We start from the raw sequence: 23619 nt of genomic DNA on the forward strand, positions 1-23619 counted from the left end.
GAAGGCTTATGCCCGAAACGTCGGTTCTCCTGTTCCCTGGATGCTGCCTGACCTGCTGCGCTTTTCCAGCAACACATTTCCAGCTCTGATCTCCAGCATCTGCAGACCTCACTTTGTCCATATAGATAAATTAAGTGAGTGGGCAAAGGTCAGCTAAATGATGTTTAATATAAGAAAATGTGAAATTGGCAAGAATAATAAAAAGGAAGCATTTTATCTAAACAATGAGAAATTGCAAAGAGTTGAGGTCCAGAGGGATCTGATATCCTGGTGCAAAAAGTTAGTGCTCAGGACCAGCAAGTAATTAGGAAAAACCAATAGATTGTTGTCATTTATTGCAAGGGGAATTGAATGCAAATGGTAGGGAGGTTATGCTTCAGTTACACAGCAGACTGGTGTGACCACATCTGGGGTACCATGTTCTGTACTGATATCATTATTTAAAGATGTAAATGCATTGGAAGCAGTATAGAGAAGGTATTCTGGATTAACACCTAAAACGGGTTGGTTGTGTTCTGAGGAAAAGTCAGACTGACATGGCTTATATCTGTTGGAGATCAGAACAGCAAAAGGCAAGTTGATAGAAACATATGAGATCCCAAAGTTCTGAAAATACTGCACTGGAATTGCTAACTGTTTCTCTCTCTACAAATGCTGCCAGACCTGCTCAGTTTTTCCAGCATTTTCTGTTTTTATTTAATGTTTCCTCTCAAAGAAGAATCAAAGAAACAGGGATCACTCTTTAAAGAAAAATGGACACAGAGATCAAGATAATTTTTTTTCCTCAAAAGGTCATGAATCTTTGAAACTCTGCCTCAAAAAAAAGTGGTGGAAGCAAAGAGCCTTCGAATATTTGTAAAGCAGAAGTAGATAGATTTTTGTAAAAAAAAGTAATGAAGGTGAGAAGGTGGAGAAATCAGATCAGCCATCATATTACTGAATAGCAGAGCAGACTGGAGAGGCTGAGTGTTCTATTCCTGCTCCTAATCCATAGTTACTAACCCATTCATAGTACTCTCTGACCAACTTTGGTCCTTAGGTGACAGCACCGTTCATTGTAGTTTCATCTGTGCTGCTGGTAACCACTTCAGTAAAGGGCTGTCCTACGATTGATATAAAAGGTACGGTCTCAAATACTTCCAGTATTGACTACAATGAATGTGCTTGAGGGATCTACTTCTATTTTCTGGTGCTAAAAAGGGCACATTTCTACCATGTGTTTAAAGAGCACAGAATTTCTTATTTGGTTTCGGGTGTAGCTTTGCTCGCTGAGCTGTACGTTTGATATCGAGACGTTTCATTACCTGGCTAGGTAACATCATCAGTGGCGACCTCCAAGTGAAGCGAAGCTGTTGTCTCCTGCTTTCTATTTATATGTTTGTTTTGGATGGAGTTCCTGGGGTTTGTGGTGATGTCATTTCCTGTTTGTTTTCTGACGGTTGATAGATGGCATCTAGATCTATGTGTTTGTTTATGGCGTTGTGGTTGGAGTGCCAGGCCTCTAGGAATTCTCTGGCATGTCTTTGTTTAGCCTGTCCCAGGATAGATGCGTTATCCCAGTTGAAATGGTGGGTTTTTTCATCCGTGTGTAGGGCTACGAGGGAGAGAGGGTCCTGTCTTTTTGTGGCTAGCTGGTGTTTGTGTATCCTGGTGGCTAACTTTCTTCCTGTTTGTCCTACGTAGTGTTTGTGGCAGCCCTTGCAGGGAATTTTGAAGATGACATTGGTTTTGTCCATGGGTTGTACTGGGTCTTTTAAGTTTGTTCGTTTTTGTTTGAGAGTGTTGGTGGGTTTGTGTGCTACTAGGATTCCGAGGGGTCTTAGTAGTCTGGCTGTCATTTCTGAAACTTCTTTGATGTATGGTAAAGTGGTTAGGGTTTCTGGCTGTGTTTGGTCTGCTTGTCGTGGTTTGTTCTTGAGGAATCTGCGGACTGTATTTTGAGTATTCTTATTTGGTTGCAATGAGACTGGCATTTTCATAACACCTTTTAAGATGTAAGGAATTCCTAATGCATTTCACACTGAATTAAGCAATTTTGAAGTATAATCACTGCTGTAACATAGGGAAACAAAATCCATTTTGTACATAGCACCTATAAACAGAAATATGAATAATGAGCAGACAATCTGTGTTAGCAGTGTCGGTTGAGGGTTAAATGTTGGACAGAATACATATAATAAGCAGGCAGTTTTGTGTAAAGAGAAGCTAACAGCTCCACTGCAGTATTAGGTGTGTAATTCTTTAGCATTCATATACATCTTCAACATGATTACATTCTGTTCATTTGCCTTTGGCCCCTTTAGTGCTTTAGTCACAATTCCCTCTTGAGAACTCCTATTTTTTTCAGACTGCTTTGTTCTCAATTGTTACCCCGGTCATATGTTGACACAGCTCCATGGAAAAGTATTTGAATTCATAAGCAGATCACAATACAGAGAGAGTTGTCATGAAAACTTTTTTTTTGGGGGGGTGTGGAAGAAGTTGGGTTGAAGGAAAGAAAGAAGCAAGAGCCCACTCACATTTGTAGTCTTACTGAGCTAGGGCAGCAGCTTTCTTTGCAGAGCCCTTAATGCCACTTTTTTTTTGTGCAAACTAGATAAATAGTGCGCATGGTTTCATTTAGAAGAGTCTGCATTGAAGTCAGTGCCAATTCTCACAAACCTAACTACAAAATGGACTTACAGAGGAACTCTGAATAAATATCTTCCTGTGTTAATAATTCTACGTTGCCTCTTTTTTTTGTGAAAAGGTACAGTACTATTGGAATTACTAACTTACACCTCTGACTTAAACAACATTCACACCGTCAGTTTTACAAAGCCTCTTTGAAGTTATGGCACATGTGCATATGTGTACATTGAGAAGTTAGGAATCTGATACGTTTGGGTACAGACTCAATGGGCTGAAGGGCCTCTTCTGCAGTGTATGATTCTAAGGCTTAGTCTAGGCAGTTCAAGAGATGTTATTCCACTGCAATCCAGCAATTAGTAGTGTAGGTACCAGTTAGAGGCATGGCACTCATCCACAGATTCAATCAATAAGCACATCGACCTGGACCCAATATACCGACCACTGCAGCGGATAGCTGGAACTGACAACCGGAAGCGGCAGGTACAAATCACTATAAATGCCGGAGAAAACATCACAGAAGCGCTTCACAGGAGGCTCCCAAGCACTGAGGATGTCACCTAGACAGGGGACGAAACGTCTGCAACACAAATTCCCAGCTCGGTGAACAGAACCACAACAACGAGCACCCGAGCTACAAATCTTCTCCCAAAATTCTAACTGGTATTCAAAGTTAGCATTTAATGTATACTTTATTTCAAACATTTCACAATTGGCATTGCACAATAATACCGAAATGATACAATTGAACAGGAGATGGATGTTGAAAATAAAAATCTGCTTCCCTGGGGAGGCTGACAAGAAAGGAAAAATAGAGACTTTTTCTATTAGGAAGAACTGTTTTAATTATAAAGGAACAGCTTTTTACTATGACACACCTACTCACTATAATGCTATTTAACATACATGACTGTGTAGAAATATACAAACAGCAGTCACATGTTTTACATGTTCAAATGTATATTGTGGAAAGCACTTTTGGCAATTTAGTCATTAACAACAGTCAAGTCAAAATATGCATACCTATTACATTTGATAAAAAGACATTTTTAACTGTCTTAAAATTAATGTTCAGCAAAAAGGTAAATATAATTCATATAAAGTTAGAATTTCATTCTACATTATGCATCTTTATTGCAACTGTACAGAAAACACTGCAGTCTGACATTTGTAATTAGCAAAGAAACTGCTGTCCAAGATAATTTAGAAATACCATGACAGAAGATGCACAACTGCAGATCCAAAGTCTTCCACTAAAACTAAAATCATGGTCACCCACTAACATTTTGTTAAAATGGTTCAGTTGTCTCATACTCAAGCTTTTTTTACTCTAAGCCAGAAGCTACACAGACTGGTATCTATTTTAAACTTCAACCTCTTTTCTTCCCAATAAACTCCTTCACTGAAACATTGTCATTCTTTTGCTGATGATTTAATTCTCTGCTCACCTTTTCTGCTTGCACTCCTCACAATTCTTGCTCTCCCAGCATAATGATTTAACAGCTCAATAAAGAACATAAAAAAATAGGATGCCATTTGGTTCCTCAAGCCTGCCTACCATTTATCAAAATCACAGCTAATCTACCTCAGGCCTCATTCCTGATGAAGGGCTCCGAGCCAAAACGTCGATTCTCCTCCTACTCAGATGCTACATGATCTACTGTGCTTTTCAAACACCACACACTCTCGACTCAATTCTTTTGCGCCAGCTCCTCATAATGCACCTAACCTACACATTCCTGAACACTATGGACAATTTAGCACGGCCAGAGCACCCAGATGAAACCCACGCAGACATGGAGAGATTGTCCAAACTCCACACAGACAGCAGCTAAAAAACTTCAAAGATGCTATACAGACAACAAGCAAAACTAACGTCATTTACAAAATACCGTGCAAGAACTGTAACAAACATTACATTGGACAAACAGGCAGAAAACTAGCCACCGGGACACATGAATATCAACTAGCCACAAAATGGCATTGTATCCTTACATACAGATAAGGAAGGACACCACTTCAATTGGGACAACACATCCCTCCTAGGTCAAACCAAACAGAGACATGCACGTGAATTCCTAGAAGCATGGCATTCCAACTGGGGCTCTGTCAACAAACACAGACTTGGATCCCATCTGCCACCCCCGATAAAAAGTACAGGAAATGACATCACCAACCTAAGGAAACCCAAACATATGAATAGAAAGCAGGAAACACCAGCAGTGCTTCGTCCAGAGGCTCACTGAAGATGTTACCGATTATGGTGACAAAACGTCTGAAAATGAACCTTCCAGCTCAGCGAACACACCTCCATCCAGAACCTCAACCTGAGCTACAAATCTTTTCCAAACTTGTCCACACAGACAGCTGCTTGAGGCTGGAATCGAACCGGGTCCCTGGCACTGTGAGGCAGCAGTGCTAACCACTGAGCCATTGTGCCACCCCTTGTCTTTCCTTTTACTTTTATCAAGCTACGCTTTAAAGCTTTTTTTTTAAACAAAGAAACCAAGCCCTACAGTGGGCTATGAACCTTTATTTCATTGTGGATCATTTTACTTACAAGTGGGGAAAGAAAGATGCTATTCCACAGAATATTATATATTGGACAAAATGATAAAGACAGTACTGATAATTTATGGCATCCCTTTAATGGGATAAATAACATTCTGCTATAAATGCAAAATTGTTTAGTCCATTACTAAGTTTTATCATTATAACATTACCTGAGTGCTGAGCATTTGGAATCAAGGAGCTAGTTATTCAATATCAGCTGCTCTTAAACAGATGTTGATTGCACTTACAACTACCCTGCTGTTAAGCATGATGTCATGGAACCTTTAGTCACATCTTGTATTTTTTGAGAGTTTTCCTAACTGATAACGGAAACAGACTGAAACTGAGATTTAAACCAAACCTTCTTAGGATAGAAGAGAAGGGGAGATTGAAAGGAAGTCAAGTAGGTAAGGAAAGGATAGCTGGATGTATCCCAAGATCTCTTCCTCAGATCAGAAAGAAGGTACTGAGGATGGAGGTGAAAACTGAAGGTCTAAATGTTCCATTGTAATAAAGGTGGACACCTTTGTTCAGAATACTGAGAACTGTGAGTGAAGCCCATGGGATTTTCTCGGGTTCAAAAGAATGAGTTCCAAAGGGATATTTAGATTTAGATTACATTACAGTGTGGAAACAGGCCCTTCGGCCCAACAAGTCCACACCGACCCGCCGAAGCGAACCCACCCATACCGCTACCCCTACATTTACCCCTTACTTAACACTACGGGCAATTTAGCATGGCCAATTCACCTGGCCCTGCACATCTTTGGACTGTGGGAGGAAACCGGAGCACCCGGAGGAAACCCACGCAGACACGGGGAGAATGTGCAAACTCCACACAGTCAGTCGCCTGAGGCGGGAATTGAACCCGGGTCTCAGGCGCTGTGAGGCAGCAGTGCTAACCACTGTGCCACCGTGCCGCCCGGATATGTAAAGCAAAATCTCACAGATAAAGTTGTATCTTTAACTAAAAGCAGGGAATTGAGGTAAGAACTACTATAAGTACAGGTGATGTGAATAAGGTAGATAGAGATACAAAGAAATTTTGTCAAAAGGGATGACAACATGTTTTACTTTAAATGATGTGGTTAAACCAAAAACTGCATGAAGGGGCACTGGAGGTACTAAAACTCTTTTATCAAGGATCAAGTTTTCTTATAGAAAATGTAATAAAAGCCAAAGTGTTAGTAAAGGGAATAAGTGAAGAGTATACCTGGATGCACAATGTTAACTCAGCATGATGTGAATGTAAGAGTTCATCAGTGCCGTTACTTCCTAAGCTGAAAGAATCAACAGGATTTTTCATACTACAGAAAGGTAAATACATTCATGAAAACATTTTGTACAATCTTTTGATAGAGGAATTGGGTACCTATAGAGTTGACAATGCCTCCTCTCTTTCTAAAATTGATCTAATGAGTACTGTCAAGTTTTGTTCAAATCAAGGGTTAAGGAGATATCTGCTTTAGTCACACCAAATAGATGGTATTAATGCCAAGCAATGCTTTTTGGGTAATTTAATGTCTCAAATGCATTCCAAAAAGTTATGAATCAAGTCATAGCTAAAGCTAACCATGTAAATTTATTTAGATGATTTTGTAATGTACAGCATACATGTAAAGAACAGGTAAAACAAATAGAGGACCTGTTTAAGCAATTGCAGCCCACTAGCTTGGTTATAAATCTGGTCAAAAGTGTATTCACAAATGCAAGAGCAACTGTATTGTACAACTGTATGACATATTGTATGACATCAAAATAGGTGGTGTAGTGGACAGTGAAGAAGGCTGTCTCAACGTACAACAGAACCTTAATCGGATGGGCTAATGGGCAAAGGAATGGCAGATGGAGTTTAATTTAGATAAATGTGAGGTACCGCATTTTGGTAATACAAACCAGGGCAGGACTTCCACAGTTAATGATAGGGCCGTGGGTAAAGCAAAGAGACCTAGGGGTGCAGGTGCACAGTTCCAAGAAAGTGGAGTCACAGACAGACAGTAGTGAAGGCGACATTTGGCACGCTTGCCTTCATTGGTCAGAGCGTTGAATACAGGAGTTGGGATGTCATGTTGCAGCCGTACAGGATTTTGATGAGGCCACTTTTGGAATACTGCATACAACTCTGGTCATCCTTCTATAAGAAGGATGTAGTTAAACTTGAGAGGGTGCAGAAAAGATTTACAAAGATGTTGCCAGGATTGGAGGGGTTGAGCTTTAGGGAGAGGCTGAATAAGGTGGAGCTCTTTTCTCTGGAGCAGAGACTGACGGGTGACCTTATAAAGGTTTGTAAAATCATGAGGGGCCCAGATAGGGTGAATAACCGAGGTCTTTTTCCTAGGATGGGGCAAGTCCAAACGTACAGGACATAGGTTTAAGGTGAGGGAGGAAAAGCTTTAAAAATGACCCGAGAGGTAACTTTTTCATGCTGAGGGTGGTCTGCGCGTGGATCGAGCTGCCAGAGGAAGTGGTGGAGGCAAGTTCAGATACAACATTTAAAAGGGATCTGGAGGGGTACATGAATAGGAAGGGTTGAGAGGGGTATGGGCCAAATGCTAGTGACTTGGGGTTAGGTGCAGTCTTATTGCAAGATGGATGAGTCAGGAGTAAAGAAGCCAATTGGGGCACTTTTTCAAAAAGAATATCAATATCATCAGAAGAAGTGCTTTTTGTGAAAAAGGAAACTTTCAGATTATCACTGGCTCTTCAATTCTTTGAACATAGCCAAACAGTTGCAATGAAACATTCATCCATATGCACCATAATCTGCAAATATTCATGGAAGAGTTTAATACTCAAAATGCAAGACTTATCAGGTGGAGTCTATTGATTCAAACATTCAACATAAATATTGTTCACACTGCTGGTAAAGGTAATGCAATCACAGATGGTTTGTCCCATATGAGAACTGATGAAACACATTAAAGGATTTAAGAGATGATAAAATATTATAAGACTATGGGGAGGGGGAGAAAGGATAATTGCATGTAACTCTTTATTTTGTTGTTTTTTGCACGTCACATAACTTGTAATAAAATACACCTTTAAAATGGCATTTCATCTTTCCTAAGTGGAGATTCGCAAAGACTATCTTCTTATTCCCTTTGTTTTTGGACTAAAGGAACATAATACTTTAAACAAAAAGGAGACTGTGCAAAGACATGGCTGCAGTTTTAGAAACCATTTATTGGAGCACATTGTACACAATTCACAATGTTGCACTTTTTACTTAGAGGGAGAGCAAAAGCAGACACTGTGGAACCAATGGGTTTCAACTAAGCGACAACTGCTTGACACAATGTTTTCATTGGCTCTTTACCGGGTGACAATGGCATTTGAGAGGCTAATGAAGCAGACAACCACCCAACTTGTAAAGAGAAAGCATAAAAAAAGTATGTATATGGCAGATCAAATATAATGTGGGTAAATGTGAAGATATGTAGTTTGACAGAAAGATGATGAATATTAGTTAAATGGAGAAAGACTGCAGGAAGATATTGCACAAAGGGATTTGAGAGTTCTTGTGCATCAATCTCAAAAAGCTAGCATATAAATTCAGCAGGTAATGAGGCGGCAAAAGGAATTCTGGCCTTTATTTCAAAGGAAAGGAATAAATAAAAAGATGTCTTGCTAAAACTACACAAGGCACTAATCAGGCCACAGATGGAATACTGTGAACAGTTATGGGCACCTTGTCAAAGAAACAATATACTAACATTGGAGGCAGTCCAGGGAGAATCCCACCATACATGGTGGACCATCTTAGTTGAGTAGGTTGGGCCTGAATTCATTGGAGTTTAGAAGAATGTGAGGTGACCTTATTAAAACATACATGATTCTCAGGAGTCTTGACAGGGTTGATGTGAAAAATTCCTTCCCCTTGTGGGGGTGTTTAATACCAGAGGGCATAATCTCAGATTAAATGTTGCTTATTTAAGTCAGAGGAATTTCTTCTCTTAAAAGGATAGTGAATCTAAGGAACTCTTCACCGCAGAGGGCCGTCAAGACTGGGTCATTGTATACTTAAGACTGAGATAGATCATTTTTCTTGATTAGTAAAGGAGTCAAGAGTAATGGGAAAAAGGCAGAAAGATTGATCAGAGAATTATCAGATCTCATTGTGCAGTGGAGGAGACTCATGAGCTTAGTGACCAACTTCTAATAATTTGGACAATTTCTAATTATCATAGGTTACAGTATCATGGTCAGCTAAGACTAAAAAGGCACACAGGACCTAGCATAAGTAATTCCAAGACAATTGCCTGGGAAAACAAAATACATCTGCATTTGCAACACTGAGAAAGCTTCTTAAAGTTGGAGAACTCTAAGGGGGTTCTACTCACTTGAAATTACTAGTTTCCCAGCTTACTTTAGAGGACTGAAAACCTAATCTAATTGCTGAATAATTGAAAGTAAACTCATCATAAACCAACCCTTTCCCACCAAACTGCTACCCACCACTAATCTGCTTTACTCAATTAGCATCATACCTGCCCAACCATGTGACCTACTGGAAACACTTACCTGGCATCCCAGTCCTCACCCACATAACCCCAGCTCCTTTACTTGCCTTATATAGCTTCTTTCCTCAGCTGCTGTCAAATTAACTCCAGGACCATTAAAAAGTTTAACTACTAGCAACATGTGCTAAAAAGAGTGCACATCTTGGCCTACATCGCTCCTGCACCAAAAAGATTTTTCCCTGGTTTCCTCCAATGAATGCATTTGAGACAAACCAGTTTCAGAATTCTGGACGGAAAAAAAAACACACAAAGTCTGGGCCTGGGCATATTCCCATACTGTACTGTCCTACGGTCTATGATAAGGTGGCCTAGGGGGCTTTACAAGGGTAGTAAAAATCTGTCACAAAGCAATGTAAGAAGATATCAGTTCAGATAACCAAATACTTTGACAAAGGGGTAGCTTTGAAAGAAAAGATTATAAAAAAGAAAGCAAGGTAGAGAAGCATAAGGAGGAATTCCAAAGTTCATGGTTTAAGCAACGGAACGCACAGCTGGCAATGTTGGAACACAAAATTGAGAAGCTAAACAAGTCAGAATTTGATGAACAGGAAATGAACAGGAAGAGAAGGGTGAGGCCATGAAACAATTTGAGAACAAGATTGACAATTTTAGAATAAAGACATTTCATCAGGATCTGCAACTGTAGCAATCACCTTTGGGCACAATACGCTAAAACTGGCAAGCAAAGGCTGTTAGGAGATAGAGTTTGGGATGGGGTTCCAAACAATTATTTCAAACTTCCCAAGATTTAATTGTAAGAAATTCCAACTCATCCAGTACTAGTTATCAGATGAGCAGTCTGATATCATAATCAAAGTAGAGAAGATACAAGAAATGGTGCTGAGGTAGAGTTGGATGTCTCTAGCATATATACAAAAGATTACTTTGTTGGATGTTGCCATTGTTGGACAACTTGTAGATTAATAATATTAGTGGGGCAAGGATTAATCGTCAACAACCTTAAAGATAATATTGGGTCAGACAGAAGCCATTGCAAGTGGTACCCCATTTGATCAGATGGTAAAAATAGAACTATAGTCCCATAGCGAACTATAGTCCCTATAGTCCCATTCAGCAGAACAACAGTGGAGGAGGATGAAGAGGGATAATTTACTTTGTCACAGTCAAAAGACAATTTTGTAACTGTGATGCCGCTATTTCAGTAAGAAAAATAGCAGAAATCGATTACAGGATACAAACAAGAGTAAGAGAAAATGTTGGTACCGATTTGAAAAATGACAATACATTCAATGACTTTGGAAGGGAAGGGAGATTAGTGATGAGTGGTAGCTTACAAGAATATTGGAGTCAAGGGTAGGATTTTTGATGACATAAGCGGATTTAAAGAATATAACAGCTGAAGAGAGAGAATTGTTAACAATATTAGATAGTAAAGGAAGTGGGGGTTAGGTAAGGGCAGCGGGGAAGTGGGTCATCAATGGTTTCCTGGTAATGGTGTCAAAACATCAGGTGATACTTATCATGCAGTCTTCACTGACAAGCTTGACTTAAATCATCCAAATAATAATTAAACTTCTAAAATTTCAGATCAAATCTACATGTGTACACATGCCTAATATGATAGCATAATATGTTTCATGTGTAACAGCTATCAAGATCCATTCATGAGTAATGCAGCAAGCTATGGTTCATTTTGTATTATCCATCTGTAACTGACATCTGTACTGTTCACATAAATAGGATCTAAAAATGGTACAATATGGAATATAAATTTAACTAACTTGTGAACTATGACATTCTACACAAATTGTCACAGCTGAAACATCATACTTTACATATCATTTTGAAGTTTGGAGTTACTCACAGACTTTGCAGATCATTTTATTACACAAATACTGCTGACCTAATCTGACTTTCATGTTGCAAGGTAAGTGCATAACAAGTCCAAAACTTCAACATGTACTACAAGTATTGCAAAGTTAACTTATTTGTTTATAAAAGTTTATCTTGTCCAGCAGACCTAACTTAAATTTCCAAATCATGCAATGTACCTGATTTACACTCTTTGCTCTTGTAGAAGCAGGAAGGAATCTGCCTCCAGGCAATCTTTTCCTTGGGGGGGGGGGGGGGGTTTCCATTGCTGAGACCAGAACAGCTAGCTGTTCACTCCATCATGCCTTCTGGAATCCCCTACTCCTAGAACTGCGCAGTTCCCAGCCCTACAATAATCTGAGCTTGCCAACACCACACACCATCCTGACTCAGGCCTGTCTGGAGACTCTACCCATGACCTGGAGTCAGCCTGCCTACCACCCCCTTCATACTCAGATGAGTGACACTCATGCCCAACTCAATGCCAAAGAGTGGTCCAGACCAATACCCTCCTCACCAGATATCCTAACCCTAAACAACCACCCGGTGCAGCCGGACAATTCTTCAGTTATGCTACTCCCTTGAGTACATGCCAGGTAGATAGGATAGTGAAGAAGGCGTTTGGTATGCTTTCCTTTAATGGTCAGAGTATTGAGTACATCAATTGGGAGGTCATGTTATGGCTGTACAGGACATTGGTTAGGCCACTGTTGGAATTTTGCGTGCAATTCTGGTCTCCTTCCGATCGGAAAGGTGTTGTGAAACTTGAAATGGTTCAGAAAAGATTTACAAGGATGTTGCCAGGGTTGGAGGATTTGAGCTATAGGGAGAGGATAAATAGGCTAGGGCTGTCTTCCCTGGAGCCTGAATTGCAAACGGTATAGGGCAACAGTGAGGATAATAGACCCTTTGTTCTTTGAGACATTTATGCCAGTAAGATTAAATCAATTTGAGAGTTGATGAATGGTCAGGGACAGGAGGTTATGACTGTGAGTTAGGCAGATATAAATACCTCAGCTGCCAAGATATCTCCTGATGTTACCACGGACAGGTCCAATCCCAGAATGAAGACAGATTTGGTAGGTTTTTAAAAAAAATTAACATGAGTTAGATCTCATGGAATACAGGGAGAACTAGCCATTTGGATATAGAACTGGCTCAAAGGTAGAAGACACAGGGTGGTGGTGGAGGGTTGTTTTTCAGACTGGAGGCCTGTGACCAGTGGAGCACCATAAGGATCAGTGTTAGGCCCTCTACTTTTTGTCATTTACATAAATGATTTGGATGCGAGCATAAGAGGTACAGTTAGTAAGTTTGCAGATGACACCAAAATTGGAGGTGTAGTGGACAGCGACGGGTTATCTCAGATTACAACAGGATCTGGACCAGATAGGCCAATGGGCTGAGAAGTGGCAGATGGAGTTTAATTCAGATAAATGGGAGGTGCTGCATTTTGGGAAAGCAAATCTTAGCAGGACTTATACACTTAATGGTAAGGTCCTAGGGAGAGTTGCTGACCAAAGAGACCTTGGAGTGCAGGTTCATAGCTCCTTGAAAGTGGAGTCGCAGGTAGATAGGATAGTGAAGAAGGCGCTTGCTAGGATTCCTTTATTAGTCAGAGTATTGAGTACAGGAGTTGGGAGGTCATGTTGCGGCTGTACAGGTCATTGGTTAGGTCACTGTTGGAATATTGCGTGCAATTCTGGTCTCCTTCCTATCGGAAAGATGTTGTGAAACTTGAAAGGGTTCAGAAAAGATTTACAAGGATGTTGCCAGGGTTGGAGGATTTGAGCTATAGGGAGAGGATAAATAGGCTAGGGCTGTCTTCCCTGGAGTGTCGGAGGCTGAGGGGTGACCTATTGGGAGATTTATAAAATCATGAGGGGGCGTGGATAGGGTAAATAGACAAAGTCTTTTCCCTAGGGTGAGGGAGTCCAGTACTAGAAGGCATAGGTTTAAGGTGGGATTGGAAATATTTAAAAGGGGCAACTTTTTCACGGAAAGGGTGGTACGTGTATGGAATGAGCTGCCAGAGGAAGTGATGGAGGCTAGTACAATTGCAACATTTAAAAGGCATCTGGATGGGTATACGAATAGGAGGGGTGTGGAGGAATATGGGCTAGGTGCTGGCAGGTGGGACTAGGTTGGGTTGGGATGTCTAGTTGGCATGGACAAGTTGGACCGAAGGGTCTGTTTCCGTGCTGTACATCTCTATGACTCTATTTGCACACCAATATACTGCAAATCCATACCACTGCCTGAGCATCTTTGCTGTGTAAGTGCAGACTTTGAACAGTCTCCTCACTTGCTTCCAAGAGGAATCCAAGACAAAAGGATATCCCAGAAAGCCATCAGCCTGTGATTAGGGTATTATTCAATGAGGGAAAGTTGGCCAGGCTGGGTTTGTAGCCAGAGTTTATAATGAGAATTTATCATATTGAAAATAGATGATTCTGCAGCAGCGTTTGATAGGGTGCATTCTGAGAAGATGTTTTCTCTTGACAGGGAGGCGAGAACTAAGGGCACAGTTTAAGGACTTTGAGATAGAGATTAAGATTGTTTTAATCTCAGAAGGTTACTAGTCTGTGGAATTCTCTTCCTTTGAAAGAAACAGAGGCTGTGTCATTGTATATATTCAAAGTGGAGTTAGACAGGTTTTTTGATATAGGGTAATAAAGGGACTTGGAGGGCAGATGAGAAAGTGTCATTGAGACCACAACAAGATCAACAATGATCTTATTGAATGGAGAAGTACTCTCTGCTAAAAGATAGACTTGCCATTGAGGCAGTGCAGCAAAGATTGACCAGATTGATTCTAGGGTTGGCAGGTTTGACATATGAAGAGATATTGGATTAACTGGGCTTGTATTCACGAAGGTTTTCTCGGGGGGGGGGGGGGGGGGGGGGGGGGGGGAGGAGGCCTCATTTAAATATGTAAAACTTTGACAAGGCCGAACAACTTGGAATATAGGAATGATACCACCCTTGACTAGGTGTCCAGAACATGGATTCATGTTCTCAGGATACAGGGCAAAGCATTTCAAACTAAGATGGAGAATTTTGTTTTTCATTCAGAATGTGGTGAACTTGTGGAATTGTCTGCTGCAAAAGGCCATAGAGGCCAATTCACTGAAACAGATATTTTGAGGCTAAAGGTGTCAAGGGGTAAGGCATGGAAATGCAGCGATGATCATATTGAATGGCACAGCAGACTTGATGGGCCAAATAGATAGAAACTAATCAACATTTCTATGTTTCCAAGGTCAGCAGGCAGTTTTTACAAGGATGGAAAAAGACCCTTCAGTCCATCAAATCCATGTTGGTCATCAAACATCCAACTATTTTAATCTCTTTCTCCAGCACTTGACCTGAAGCCCTCTAAACCTCCTGGTCCTTAGGGGTCTGGGTGGGTTGCTCTTCAGAGGGTCGGTGTGGACTTGTTGGGCCGAAGGGCCTGTTTCCACACTGTAAGTAATCTAATCTAAAGGTATGCCCCTGGATTACTGACACATTTACTAAGGGAGAACGTTTCTCCCTACTTGTGCCTGTGTGAATCAGAACCCATTCAGCCTTCTTTGCTCTAAGGAAAACAATCCCAGCCTATCTAGTTTCTCTTCATAGCTAAATCACTCCAGCTCAGGAAAGATCCTTGTGAACCTCTTCTGCACATTATCTAATCCGAACACATCCTTCTTGTAGTGTTGTGACCAGAACTGTACAAAATAATCCAGCTGTAGCTCACACACAGCTCCATCATAATCTCCTTCTGTATACAATGCCTTCTTAACCACCTTATTGACATGTCCTGCTGCCTTCAATGATCTATGGGTATGTACACCAATATCCCTCTGATCCTCTACTTCTCAAGGCCCTATCATTCAACATGTAGTCTCAAAATGCATCACCTCACTTTTCAGGATTAAATTCCATTTGCCATTGTTCATTCCATCTGAACAGCCCAGTCTAAACTGTCCTCTGCTCTGAGCTTTTCACCTCACTATTTGCCACACCATTAATTTTTGAGTCACCAGTGAAATTACTGATCATACCTCATACATGCATGTCCAAATCATTAATGTACACAACAAACAGCAAGGGACTCAGTACCAAAACCGATGGTATGCCACTGGACACAGGCTTACAGTCACAAGAACAGCATTCGACCATCGCTCTCAGTTTCTTGCCACTAAGCCAATTTTGGATCCAATTTGCCTTGAATCCCATGGTCTTGTAACTGCTCATGTGGTCCGCCATGAAACCTTATCAAAAGGTCTTACTGAGGGCAATGCAGACTACATCAACTACTCTACCCTCATCTACACACCTAGTCACCTCCTTGAACAATTCAATCAAATTTGTTAGACATGATTGCCCCCTTACAAAACCATGCTGATGATCCTTGATTAACACTTGCCTCTTCAAACAGAGATAAATTCTGTCCTTCAGTATTTCCCCCTCACGCCCAAGTCGCCCTAACACACTTACTGGACTCAGTGGTCTGTAGTTTCCAGGCTTACCTCTACCACCCTTCCTGAATAACGACACATTAGCTGATCCACAGTCCTTTGGCACCCTTCCTGTGACAGATGATTTGAAATTAATGTCAGAAACACTACAATCTCCCATAGCAACCTTGGATACATCTCACCTGATTATCCACATTCACACCTGCTAAAACTGCTAATTCATTTCCACACCAAGGCTAATTTGTTGAACTATATTACAGTTCAGTCTCTCCAATTTCTAGACCTACATCATCCTTCTCTAATGTGAATTCCGATGCAAAGTATTCATTTAAAATCATAGCTTCATCTTGTGGGTCCACACACACTATCACTTTGGTCCCTAATAGGCCATACTCTTTCACTGGTCATTTTCTTCTAATGTACTTTTAAAAATAACAATTTTGGACTTCCCTTAACGTTACCTGCTTTTTTTTTTCACATCCCCTCTTGGCACTCCTAAACTCATTTTTAAACAACCCCTTGCACTTTAGGGCATCCACTCTTTGCACCTTCGGTATCTACCATTAGTCTCCTTTCTTTCTCCATATCCAATCCCTTAATATCCAGGGTCTTCTGCATGGTTGGTCCCACTCTTCAGCTTTATGGGGACATGTTGACCCTGCACTCCCACTATTACCCTTTTTAATGTCTCCTATTGCTCTGATGTGGATTTTCCTGAAAGTAGCAGCTCCTGGTCCACTTTGGCCAGATCCTGTATTAAAACTGGTCTTCCACCAAATTAGAACTTTCAATTCGGGTCCTTGTCCTTAACCATAATAACTTAAATCTTACTGAATTACAGTCACTATCATAGAAATGTTCCCCCATTGCCACCTACCCAGATTTGTTTTTATAAAATGTGCTGGTTAAGTGAATTGGCCACGCTAAATTGCCCGAAATGTTTCGAGATGTGTAGGTTAGGTCAGGGCAAATATAGGATAACAGGGTAGGGGATTGGGTCTGGGTGGGTTACTCTTCGGAGGGTTGGTGTGGACTTGTTAGGCTGAAGGGCCTGTTTCCACACTGTAAGGTTTCTATTCTATGAATTAAATCCAGCACCACCCTCTCTCCCGTCAGACTTAAAAAAGCTCCACGATACTCATTTTAAGAATTTTGTCTCCTTTTGGTTTTTAACACTTTGTTCATCCTAGTTAAATTGTGAAATTTGAAATCCCCTATTATTTTTGTATTTTTCAAAGATTTGCCTACACATTTATTTTTCTCTGTCCCTTGACAGGTCGGGGGTCAAAGTACACCTACAAAATGAATCCTCTCTTTTTGTTTTTAAATGCAAATGGCTTCATTTGGAGAATATTCCAATTTTAATTTTTTTTAAAATGTAACCTATTTTTCTAATCAACCTGTTCAGAGATGCTATAACACATCTCTGGAGCAGATAGGACTTATACCTGAGCCTCATGGTGTAGTTATGGACACTACCATTGCATATCAAGATCCCTCGAGGAATGTTCTAAGATAATTTCTCTCTAATGTAGTAATTGACTCCCTGATTAGCGCTGTGACACCACCTCCTCTTTTGTACCCTATCATCTCATGTGACCATGCTATGCCCAGAATATTGACCTGCCAGTCTTGTCCCTCCCTCAACCAGGACTGTGATAGAAGTGATATATCTCCATGCAATAATCAACACTCAACTCACTTGCAAGATTCCTTGCATTAAAATAAATACCATTCAGACTTGCCATGGTCCCTTGTGCCTTCACTGGGCTTGCATTACATTTTAAATTGACTTGGTTCATCTAAACTCATCCACGCTTCACACTCTACTGTACCTCCATTCTACATCCCATACCCCTAACAAATTAATTTCAACTTTCACCAACTGCACTAACAAACCTGACAGCAAGGATGTTGGTCTCATTCTGGTTCGGCCTTATACAGGTCCTACCTTTCCCAGAAGCAAATCCAGTGATCTAGGAATCTGAAGCCCTCCGTCCTACTCCAACTGTTCAGCCACGCATACGAGCATGCGACACCATAAATCATTCGAAGATTATAATCATTGAAGTCCTGTATTTTAATCTGCTAATTTCTTGCTGCAGGACCTCATCCATCTTTCTACCCATGTCACTGGTCCCAACATGAATCGCAATCAGGCTGGGGCTGTTTTCCCTGGAGTGTCGGAGGCTGAGGGGTGACCTTATAGAGGTTTACAAAATTATGAGGGGCATGGATAGGATTAATAGACAGTCTTTTCCCTGGGGTCAGGGAGTCCAGAACTAGAGGGCATAGGTTTAGGGTGAGAGGGGATATAAAAGAGACCTAAGGGGCAACTTTTTCACGCAGGGGATAGTACATGTATGGAATGAGCTGCCAGAGGATGTGGTGGAGGCTGGTACAATTGCAACATTTAAGAGGCATTTGGATGGGTATATGAATAGGAAAGGTTTGGAGGGATACGGGCCGGGTGCTGGCAGGTGGAACTAGATTGGGTTGGGATATCTGGTCAGCATGGACGGGTTGGACTGAAGGGTCTGTTTCCATGCTGTACACCTCTATGACTCTTGATGTTCCTAGAAGCTTGTGTCCAGGATGCAGGAAAGCAAAGATAAATTTGAGACAATTCTGGAAAATCTGGGGACAACTGGCCATCCTGTCTACTCCATCGAACTAGGTAGTGCAGAACCAGGGTAGGCTATTTGAACCAAAGGTGAGACTTGTGTTTCATCCAGACAGTAGTGTGTGCCTATGGAATTCTCTGCCACAGTTGAATGTATAAGTTAGATATAGTTCTTAGAACAACGACTATCGAAGGGTATAGCAGAGAAAGTGAGAACATGGTATTAAGTTGGGTGATCAGCCATAAACATATTAAATACTGGAATAGGCTCGAAGAGCCGAACTGCCTACTCCTGCTCCTATTTTCTATCTAACTGCCGATGTTCCATACACCTTTATAGGTTTAAGCAACAAATATCTGTTGATTTGTAAAGTTCTAAATGACCTTTAGTATCCACTATCTAGTTTTTTTGGAAGATAAAGAGTTTCAGATTCCCACTCCATTAATGGGGGAAGGAAAGTGCTTTCTAATTTAACCTAATTTCCTAATTACACACCCCCCAACCCCATATAGACCCTCCCGATTGATCAGCACGGCCCACCAACACACAAAATAGCAGCAGCCTGGGCTCAAAACGGATGCTTCTTTCCTGATAGCAACGGAACGACAAGATCAACACATTAACCACAAGCCCGAATAAATGTAAACGGACTTACTGCCCAACGGCTCCCGCCGCCGATGCACGGTCAACCCGCGCTACGAGCTGAGAACGCGATCAGGACGCGGCCCCTATTGGGAATTGTAGTTCAGCTCTCCGCTACACGGGGCAAGACGACTGGTCAAAGGCACTACAACTCCCAAAATACATAGCGAAGCGAGGGCAAGCTCCTGCGCTGGCGCAGTCCGATGCTCTCAGAACTTGCAGCGTGCGCCATGAAGCAACGGGCACGCGCGGATCGCTGCGATTTGCCGTAGCTTGGTCCCGCCCCTACCAACTGTTGACGGACATTGATCTAGACCAATGAAACTCCGGAATTATGCGAGGGGGCGGAAAGCTGTTTCACCATTAGGAAGGCAGCAAAGGCGGGGCTGTTGAGCTGACAAGAGTGTGGCTGCTGGTGGTTGAGGTCGGTGGGATTGAGTTGAGTTTTTAGATACGAGCTATTAAGGAAAGAGAAGTTTGTCGTTCGTTTCAATGTTTAATGTTTTCTTTTGCAGACGAATAGCAATGTCGGACAGACCTGTTGACCTGGGTGAGGGCAATAAGGTGAGGTGTGGTTTGAGAAGCAGTCTCTTGGCTGTTTCCTGTTTGTTCATAAACAAATGCCTTCAAGGTCTCTACAGCAATTTTGGGGATTTTATATAATTTGCTCTTAGTCCCAAATGATTATAGTTTAAATATGCTGCAACTGTATATCTCTGAGTATGGGTCATGATAGTTTTAATGGAAAGTTATTGCATTTCTACTTTTGTCTGTAGGTCTGCTTTTTAAAAACTGGTAACAATCTTTATGGTAGTTATGATGTATTTTAAAGTTCGTTATTGATTATTAACAAATATCTATTTCAAACTCTTGCTCCAATTTTGATACTTCATTGCCCTGTAGCTTGACTACTTTTTGGCTTTACTTTCTGTCACTTTGCCACATCCCTTTTTTTTTCCAATTCAAAATAGTTATCCTATTTTGCAACAGTGACTCGATTTTTGAAGAGCACTGTATGTGGCTGTAAAGTGCTTTTGGACACCGAGTTTCTGAAAAAATGTTTTTATGTGGTGCCTCTTCATGATCAAGGTACATCCCAAAATAGAGTTGTTATTCTTGAAGTAACTTTTCATCTGTAACTTTGTAGCCATACAAAAAACCCTTCTAAGAGGAAAATCAAATGCTTAGCAAGACTTAAACTTTGAAAATGACTTTTTTTTTTCTAATCAACCTAGAGATGTTGCATATCTCTGGAGCAAGTGGGACTTGAACCTGGACTTCCAGTGTTTCCAATGCACACTACCAATGTGCCACAAGATAGTCTCTGACTTCTCTGCATTCATGAGTAGAGCATGGTTGTGCCTAATTTTTTTGACTTTCCCTTGACTGTAGATTGTAACTAAAATAGAGTTGTTTAAGACTGTCTACTTATTTGACAACTTAAACATTTTTAGGTATTCAGGGTAGTCTGGTATAAATAGACCTTAGAACAGCTATTGAATATTCTGAAAGAAAATCATGGAATGATATAGCATGGGAAGTTATTTGACTTTTTGGCATGGTTAGCAAATTAGTCCCATATATCTCTTTTTGCTTTTACTAGAGAACCCTGGAAGTTATTTTTGCTTTAAATATTAATTCAGCTTCCCTTGAAAGGTACCAGTGCATCTGCTTCCACTGTCCTTTTCTGGCTGAGTTTAATTTTAAGTTTCTTGTTCTTTTGCCAACCACCTCAAATCTATGTCCTCCAGTTACTGAGCTACTGCAAACAAGTTCTACTTAGCTTTTTGAACACTTGTCCTCTTAAACCTCTCTGCTATATTGAGAACAACCTCAGTATCACCATGTAACTGAAGTCCCTTGTCACGGTACCATTCCAATAAGTTTATTCTCCCTTTCTTCAGCCTGACTTCCTTCCTAATGTGCCCATAATTGAATAACTTTTCAGCTAAAAGGTAGCCAGAATTTTATAAAGGACTAAAATAACTTACACACTTGTGTTCTGTAGCTTTTTATAATCTAAGAATATTATGCTTTCTTAAAAATACTTGGCTACACAATCTGTAATTCCATTGTAACATCAATATAATAAAAAAGAATTCCTTCACAGAAGCATTACTAAAGGACTATGTGCTACTGAGCCACGTAAGCTATTGGCTCACATGACCAAGGCTCTGTCAAAGAGGCTTTAAGGAGTATCATGATAGAGGAAAGCAAAATTATAGGAAGGAAATTCCAGAGATTGGAGCTTACGCAGTTGAAAACACAACCAGCACTGGAGCAAAATCTGAGACACCCAAGGCCAGAAATAAATGAGTGCAGATATCTTGCAGAGTCTTCTGGATAAAGGAGGTTTCAGCGATGGAAGAACTTGAAAATTTGAGGGGGAATTTCATAAGAGGTTTCATGACTGTGGGCCACATGGGCTGAAGGGTTGGATGAGATCAAGTTTACTGAGGGTCGAATGTGATAATGTGACAGCAAAGGCACTGACAATTTCAGCAATAGATAAAATAAGGGCTCAATTCAGGTCAGTGGATGTAGCTGGTTGTACTGATGCCATGAACATGTAGTCAGACGTTCAAACGAGTTAATAAGGCACCAGGATGCTAAGCTGAAGCCCAGACCTTTTGCTTAGGTAGATGTGAAATTATCCTGTTTTGCTATTTTAAACAAGAACAAGGTAATTCTTTTGTGCCTTGGCCAATATTCATCCCTCTTTAATAAAGCAGTTATTGAATTGAATTGAATTTATTGTCACATGTACGGAGGCACAGTGAAATGCTTTGTCTTGCAAGGAATACAGGTAGATCAGAGATACCTAACTAATAGGTAAACAGAGGCAAAAGTAAAAACACAGGTACAGGTGAATGTTAAGAGTTTGAGACAGAGATTTACAGCATGGAAACAGACCCTTCAGTCCAACTCGTCCATGCCGGCCAGATATCCCAACTCAATCAAGTCCCACCTGCCAACACCTGGCCCATATCCCTCCAAACCCTTCCTATTCATATACCCATCCAGATGCCTTTTAAATGTTGCAATTGTACGAGCCTTCACCACTTCCTCTGTCCGCACATTCCATATATGTACCACATTCTGCGTGAAAAAGTTGTCCCTTAGGTCTCTTTCCATGGGATGGGACTCCCCCACCCCAGAGAAAAGACTTTGTCTATTTATCCTATCCATGACCCTCATGTTCATGATTTTATAAACCTCTATCCATTCAGTATCCTAACAACAGTAGGATAGAAACTCTTTCGAAACTGGCTGATGCATGTGTTCAGATTTCTGTACCTTCTCCCCGATGGTAGAGGTTGTAGAAAAACATTGCCAGGGTGGGAGCTTTGAGAATGTGGGCGGCTTTTCCTTGTCAACGGACCTGGCAAATGGATTCTATTAATGGGAGGTTGGCCTTTGTGATTTGCCCGGGCCGAGTTCAGCACACTCTGTAACCGTCTCTGATCTTGAATGATACAGTTGCCATACCAGGTAGTGATACATCCAGACAGAATGCTTTCAATGGCGCACCTAAAAAAAAAGTTGGCTAAGGTATTCGCCATCATGCCAGCTTTCCTCAGCTGCCTGTGGAAGAAGAGACGTTGGGCCTTTGTAACCAGTGCGTCCACATGAAGAGTCCAAGAAAACTTGTGGATGACCACTCCCAGGATCTTGACACTTTCCACCCGTTCTGCCTCTGTGCTGTTCATGTGTAGGGGGCATGAGTAACATCTCACTGAAAGTCAGTACAGTTAATGAGTTCCTTGATTTTGCTGGCATTGAGAGCTAGGTTGTTCTCAGTGCACCATTTTTCCAGGTCTTCCACCTCCCATCTGTAGTCTGTTTTGTCACCATCTGACATTCAACAGACTATGGTGGTGTCATCAGTGAATTTGTAAATGGTATTAGTCTGGTATTTGGCGATGCAGTCAAGGGTGTACAGTGGGGGGGGGGTTGAGTATGGACCCCAGGGGGGCTCAGTGTTGAGTGTTAGTCAGAATGAAATATTGTCCCCAACTTTCACTGTGGCCTGTGGGTCAGGAAACTGAGGAACCAGTTGCAGAGAGTGGGGCTTATAATTGCATAGTTATTATCCAATTGCAATGTTTCGTACATTGAAATAGTGGTTACACTTCTTCCAAAGTACTTAACTGGCTGTAAGGCATTTTGAAATGTCTGATTGTGAAAAATTTAAATATAAAGTGTAAATGCTGCCTAACTTTGAAGATTGTAAGTAGGCTGTCGGGGAGATGGATAAAGCCAGTATCGTTGGAATGAAGTGACGTTCAAAACATTGGAGCCTTTTACTTCCAATATTTCTTTGGAGGAAATTCCTGCTCATCCAGTAATGGA

General features: G+C 41.1%; 2 protein-coding genes across 3 annotated transcripts in view; one reads left to right on the plus strand and one right to left on the minus strand.

Moving 5' to 3' along the window:
• The window catches only part of mgme1 (mitochondrial genome maintenance exonuclease 1), a 35791-nt gene extending 16357 nt beyond the window's left edge, over positions 1-19434 (minus strand). Inside the window, exons 1-2 of one of the 2 annotated variants that reach the window (XM_043696341.1) lie at positions 19280-19434; positions 16052-16111 (exon numbers count right to left, since the gene is read on the minus strand). The gene's annotated coding sequence lies outside the window, so the exon portion shown is untranslated. The remainder of the gene's footprint in view (positions 1-16051; positions 16112-19279) is intronic. The other variant, XM_043696340.1, reaches the window with a different exon arrangement.
• Positions 19435-19632: 198 nt separating this feature from the next.
• The window catches only part of snx5 (sorting nexin 5), a 49838-nt gene continuing 45851 nt past the window's right edge, over positions 19633-23619 (plus strand). The window contains exons 1-2 of the mRNA XM_043696339.1: positions 19633-19690; positions 19782-19830. Coding sequence (XP_043552274.1) covers positions 19792-19830 — 39 coding nt within the window. The 5' untranslated portion in view covers positions 19633-19690; positions 19782-19791. The remainder of the gene's footprint in view (positions 19691-19781; positions 19831-23619) is intronic.

The sequence above is a fragment of the Chiloscyllium plagiosum genome, chromosome 9, assembly GCF_004010195.1.
Source record: "Chiloscyllium plagiosum isolate BGI_BamShark_2017 chromosome 9, ASM401019v2, whole genome shotgun sequence".
NCBI classification, from domain to species: Eukaryota; Metazoa; Chordata; class Chondrichthyes; order Orectolobiformes; family Hemiscylliidae; genus Chiloscyllium; species Chiloscyllium plagiosum.